This window comes from Phasianus colchicus, chromosome 2, assembly GCF_987193195.1.
Source record: "Phasianus colchicus chromosome 2, bPhaCol1.hap1.1, whole genome shotgun sequence".
In the NCBI taxonomy this organism is placed as follows: Eukaryota; Metazoa; Chordata; class Aves; order Galliformes; family Phasianidae; genus Phasianus; species Phasianus colchicus.
This window is the reverse complement of record NC_143437.1, coordinates 28,949,074-28,955,544: the sequence shown is the minus strand read 5'-3', so window position 1 is coordinate 28,955,544 and position 6,471 is coordinate 28,949,074. Positions and strand designations below refer to the sequence as shown.

General features: G+C 36.7%; 1 protein-coding gene across 4 annotated transcripts in view; it reads right to left on the bottom strand.

Annotated features, from left to right (window-relative positions):
- Window positions 1–2,998: 2,998 nt before the first annotated feature.
- KIF6 (kinesin family member 6) overlaps window positions 2,999–6,471 on the bottom strand; it is a 141,187-nt gene continuing 137,714 nt past the window's right edge. Inside the window, exon 22 of one of the 4 annotated variants that reach the window (XM_090135205.1) lies at window positions 2,999–3,566. In XM_090135205.1, the coding sequence (XP_089991331.1) occupies window positions 3,550–3,566 (17 nt within the window). In that variant the 3' untranslated portion in view covers window positions 2,999–3,549. The remainder of the gene's footprint in view (window positions 3,567–6,471) is intronic. The other 3 variants (XM_090135206.1, XM_090135204.1, XM_031594268.2) reach the window with 3 other exon arrangements.

Below are 6,471 nucleotides of genomic sequence, written 5' to 3'. Positions count from 1 at the left end.
TTGGTCACAGAACAGTTTCTCTTTCTTTTTTTACCCTAAAAAGATCAGCCCCCTCACTCCCTTGCCTGAAAGTCCTGAACTCTGTCAGATTCCACACTTGAACACCTGTTAGTCCATGGAGTTAGGAAAGGAACCGCTCATGCTTGCTGCTTTCAGTCTCTGTATTTCCCATTTTTATCCACATATGGAAGGGGGGAAGGGGCTCATGTTAATCATTAGCTAAAAAAGTATTGGAGGCTCACTCATGGGAGCTTTAATGATTGTCATGCTCTGAAAATTAGCTGAGCTAGCGTATTTTTTGTAGGAAGATCCTTAAAGCTAGAATCATCCATGCCAAACTGCTTCTGAAAGAAAACACATACACACACGCTCACGATGAGAAGGCCATGTGGCTAGGACTGCAATTCTGTAAAGCTCCCTTCCCATAAAAATGTTCTGAATGCAGATATCCTTACTTTGTGATCAGGATTGTTTTTTACCTGCCTTTGAGCAAGACATAATGCTCAGAGGAAATAACTGAAAAGAATGTTTCCCTTCTTATCTTCTGGGAAATCCCCTGTAGCATTCATCTGAACTGAGTTTTTAGCCACATCCCACCCAAAAGAGAAAGACTGATTGGCAACAGAAGGCCTCTCGTCACTGTGAACAGCGAAGGGTATGTTGGACAACTCCCAGAAGATCTTTTAATTTGTTCAGGACCATTCTGTTGCTGTGGCTAGAGAACAGAAAGAAGTTAGAATAGATGTACAATACACAAGGACTCAAAGCCTTGGTGCTTTGCACGGTTTCTCTTAGATGAAATGAAATGTGGTAACTAGAAGCTAGAGTGGCATTGATATGTACTAACATTATGAACCAAACTGCTTTGAAGTAACAGAGATGTCCAATCTATTTATTACTGGTGGAAGACCTTCTCATAATTGGCACTGAGGGTGACTGAAAATGACTTTAGGAGTATCCACCAAGAACTATGTGCTGTCTTCCATAATTAAAAGATACAACTTGTTCTATTCCTTGAGAAACATTATGGGTAGGTGAGCCTGAGAGGTTGCACAACAGCCTGTAACACTAGCAGGGCTCTCTGTTGAGAGAGCCAGATATTTGCTGTGTTACAGTTTATAAGACCAACTTCTACCAGTCCAAGAGAATGGCTTCTGGTTTTCAGGAATGGATGCAAACGTATGCACATAGCTGGTCTAAGACAGATTCTCACAGTTGAAATATATTTCTAAAGGTACTAAACTATTAAGTTATCAATGAACAAATAAAGCACTGAATCTTCTTGACATCCCCGTCTGCTCTTTCTGTTCAGTTTAACAAGGCATTCTAGCTGAGGCACTTAGCTGGAAATATTGTGCCTTAAGGAAAAAGTGTCAATTTAGACTTAAATTTAGGATTCTATTTTTCTGAATGTTTTGAAAATGGATACACTAGAATTGTCAGGCTGTGCTTACTTCTATACTTCAGGTATTCCTACTTAAAGTATTGTAATGTTAGTAATGTATCCTGTTTGTTTAGCTGAGTGAAATGATTTCTAAATACCTTTCAGAGGTGTTATCATCTTTACAATGACTATTATTTGAAAAAAAAAAAAAAAAAAAAGCAACCAAAAATCAATTAATGGGAAATAAAAAGCTGAAGAGAACTTTGGGAGACACAGGCAATATATGATAAGGTATCTTCAGTATGCCAAAATAACAATGCTAGCAGGTTAATCCCTTTTAATGACAGAATGACAAAACTCAGTGTCTGATCTACCTTCTTCTTCTTCTTTTTTTTTTTTTAATGTTCTTCTGATTATGAAAATAAGTAAAACCTGAGTTCACAAAATTTAGAAATAAGAAATCTCAAAGGAAAAAAACTACTCTTAAGAGTAGCTAAACTTGGAAACTGACTGCTACTCCGAGGCCCTATAGTTCCTGTGCTCCCAGCCAACATCAAAACAAGAGTGCATTTAGTTTCAAATCTAAGGAATGAATTCTCACAAAATGTATTTTGAATACAGATCTGAATGTGACCTCCAAGATTATTCCTTTAGTTATGATCTCCTCCCTCAGCTCTGATGTAATATATGACTGATCCAGTAGATTTTCTCCAGAAAAAATCTGAGCCACCTGGAAAGGACCAAAATTACACCCTGGCCTGCAATCAAGGTCACAAATCACCTTATGTGGTTTATATGTAGCAAATCAAAGGATTCAGGGTTCTCCAGTTTCTTCACCTATTGTTACAGTCCCTAAAAGTTCCTAAACATGAACAGATAATGAACATAAATAGGCCTAAAAGAGCTCACTTTGTTTCAAAGGCTAGAAAATATACCATTGTGATAAATAGGAGAATAATTTACACAGACACAAACAAGCTGTTTATAAAGTAATTCAGTGGTTTAAAGATACCTTGGCTGATCCTGTTGTCCTCAAACTTCTGATGAAGGATGAATTTCAGGACTGTTTCTTCTGGAAGAAACTTCTTTGAACAGAACTAGATGACAAGTTGGATGCAAATATCCAGGGACTTATTTCTTCTTCAGGTTATGCACTATAGCCTGAGCAACTTGTACATGGAAATACTGAAAATATATTGATTTGTTGGCCCATGATATTAGAAGTGGATGTTGGCATTAGAGCAGCAGAGGTTGAACCTTCCCGACAATATTCCATTACATGTTGTTGCTGTGCGACAGATGGCAGCAGAGGGGCAGTCTGACACAATGGCATCTGTTATGGAAGTGTGTATGAAGCAAAGGTGTGTCACTGAATTCCTCCACATGGAAAAAATGGCACCCGCTGACATTCATCAATGCTTGCTGAACATTTCTTGACACCAAACAGTGGATGTGAGCACAGTGAGGTAGCTGGTGGTGTGTTTCATATGAAATAATTCTGGAAATTTTGAACTGTAGAGTTTATTTTCATTAAAAATTAATATTCATATTGCGGTACAATATCCACATTTTAATAATCAGTTATTAAAATTATTATGTATTGGGTACAATTAAAATCAGCAAAAGATCTCAAATTATTTTTGTAACATTTTTAACCCAGAAAACTTCTTTTCAGACATCTCTAGATGCCAAATAGATGTAATTTATAATGCCTTTTGTAAATCCATGCAAATAAAACCAGTCAATTTCACCTGATTTCTTTGCAAGCTTCCAGTATATACATACCAAAGGAGGTAAAAAAACAACATTCAATCAGTAGAAATATGTATTCCCCAGATTAAAGATGTAGAAGAACATTAATACATTAAATAAATTTAACCTCTACAAAACTGACAATAAATTCCCCATAAACAAATATATTTGGCAAAATCCTGATTATTTATTTTAATTTTGCTTAGTTTTAATGCAAGCTGCTGAAACCGAACACAAAAATTCAAATATAATCCCCTGAAGAAATGGATTTTTGCTGTCAAATACAAGTCATTCTTATACCATTGTACTTAAATCTGTACATCCAAAGATGCTGTTTCTTCTCAGAAGAGGAAGGTAAAGAAGAAAGCTCATTAACAGATTCTAAAAGGAAACAGTGGACTGCCACAAGAACTTCATTTGTTTCCCAGGCCTGAAAGGAGATAAAAATTTTACTAGGCTGTGTTTTAGAATATTTCATCAGTTGAAAAAACAATGTCATTACAGAAAAGAGAGGAAAAATAAGATACTTTAAGACTTTTAAGATGAAAAAAAGTTAGTTTTCTGTATTGTCATTTATTTTCCTTAAGACTGACGACAGCAACAAAAGCACATGTTTGCAGTGTACTTTGTAAAAGATTTTCAACTTAGTTGTTAATAGTTCGTTGACAATCTCATCAACACCCTGTGGATATATCCACTTTAATTCATCTCTGGTTAAAATACAAACAGTAACAACCTACAAGAACTGAGCAAATCTTTTCTGAGATCTCTCATTATTTCACCCATGTTACTGTCACTAAGGATATCAAGCATTCCTGTGCTTTCTGTTTATGATACTCATTTTCCATTCTATTGGCTTTGGCACACATTTATACTTATTTATTTCATTTTTCCAGATAAAGTCAAGTGGGGCCCTCAGTTTGCTTCTAAGATACTGATACAACAGTTTGAAAGACTCAGGAGCAATAAAGACAACAACAAAGGAAAGAGAAGTATGTTGAGATTTTTTAGATCTATCAGATTTTGGTTTGGTTGAACCTATGCTTTCTCACATTGTTTCCTGCATGGCACTTTATATGTAATAATCATCCCAGGAGTACATACACTTGCATGTTAATGGAGAAATGCTTACTGAACTTCTTGGTTGAAGAGAGTTGGGGGGGGCAGACAAAAGAGCACCAGACTGGGAACTGGCACACAGCTTACACATGGAGCTGTGACACAATGTAATGGTTTTGGCAGGCGTTTTCTGTTTCATCTAGTGGAAGTTTGAGATTTATTGACAAAAAGTTCTGTGTGAGATTGATTATACCTTTTTTTACTCCTGAGGTATTCACTTCTTCTTCTACCCTTTCTATTTATCCGTAGTTGATCTTTATAAACTATTATTTATAGAACTTCCTTCCAGTTATCTATTGCTTTCAAGGTAACTGTTACTGGATATTCCTTCCAGTCAATGATGCAGAATCCTACAACATTTACTGTGCTTCTCTTCTTTTAGTTTAGAAACAAATCAAAGAAGAGTGAAGTGATGGATAGAAAAAATAGCTGAGGCAGCTATGCATTTAAACAAGCTCAGAAGCTTGCTTGCAATGAAGTGAGAAGTCTGGTGATGAAATACAGTTCACGTGAAACCTTCAGCACTTTGAATTTCATGCAAGATTAGAGGAGAAAGTGGTGAGCAGTCTGAAACCTAGGGGACTCAACCCAGTTCTGTCCTTTACTGCATTTCTTGTGCCATGATGTACATGAAAAGGAGAACACACATCACTATTAGAAGCAGTTGAAGCACTGCCTCAGTCTATTTTCTTCCAGTTCAAAAAGCTACCACAGCATCTCATAAATGTCGTCATGCACTACTACTGTTCTGAAGGGCAAAGTGTTTCCTTAGTCCTGGTCTCATTATCTCATTATAAAGCAGAATAAACTTTTTTTCATCAAAGTTTCCTGCTATCAGTGGTTCCATCCTTCAGATCTAGGAGATTTTCCCTCTATTTGCAAGTAACCAAGGAAGTGAAGTGTTCTTTCATCTGCCAGGTTAACTCCAAATCCTTCTCACAGCTTGTTGTCTCCTATCTATGACACATCAAGTCCCACGTGTTTTCAATATGCAGGCCATAGTTATGAAGCCTCTTCACTCTTTTCTGCTTGCATAGTGACTTGTTGAGTCAATCCTGTGCTGACAATGATCAGAATAAGCACTGTACAAATGTTACCTATAATGTCAGTTATTTCAGGCTGTTGATGGGGATGCAGCCCATCTTGTTTAACTGAACTTCAACAGGATTGTAAAAGTTTTGACTGTCTGCAAGAATACTTTTCATAACTTTAAGCCTGACAGTTGGGGAAGTTGATAATACCTTGTCCCTTCTGAAACTGATGTATGATGCTAGGTAATTGACTGTGTCTGAAAAGCATGCAGAATGGAAAAGGCATTTGAGAGAGATGTTCCTGACGTGGTATGATTGGGAGACAGATGATCACAGGACAAGATGTGCTTGATAGATTACTGTACACAAAACTGATCAGATCTGGACACTCTAAAGGCCTGAAATGTTTATTGTAAGATACTTATCTCTCCTTATAGTGAGCAGCCTATAAATTTAACTTAATTTCATTTGCAGAAGAAACTTGACAACAGCTTTTCTAAATAAAGACAAAACCGAACCCAAAGCCTGAGTGTGTTGAGTGTTTGCTTTGGATGAATGTAAAGGGACTGTTTTTTTCAGCCACTGTGTGTTTACCTGACAGTTTTCTGATAAGCAGCGTGATAACAAAACCCCACTTTGTAACAGTGCTAACACCATCTGCCAGGTGCTGATAGCTTGCTGAATAATGCTGTCATCAGCGCTCAAGTGCGGACGGAAAGTTATTGCTTCAGTAACCATCATTGCTTTCATTTTCTGTCTAATTGCTAGCTGCCACTAAAAATGATTATTGAAAAAAAAAAAAAAAAAAAAAAGGAAGAAAAAAAACCCTCACAGGTTGTTTTTCTTTATCATGAGTTACTGAGTTACTCCTAAGCGACTTTGCAGTGCCTCTGTTGTGTGTTTAGTACTTTCTGCTTCCTGCCAAATTGACTTATCTACCCGGTACAAACTAACTTTATTGCCTACCTGTGATTGCTCTCAGTAACTGATTTGTTGACAAATACCCATAGAAAATTTTATTAGCCCTTGATATGATGAAATGCCTACTAAAGGCATACTCTGTTAGATCCAGCAGTCAGTTTACTTGATGAGAAAGGTTGAAATGTCATCATTTGTGTAATCTTTATTTGGTGGTAATTATCACAATTAAATTTGTACCAGTTGAAAACTAGGCCTGATAGCAAA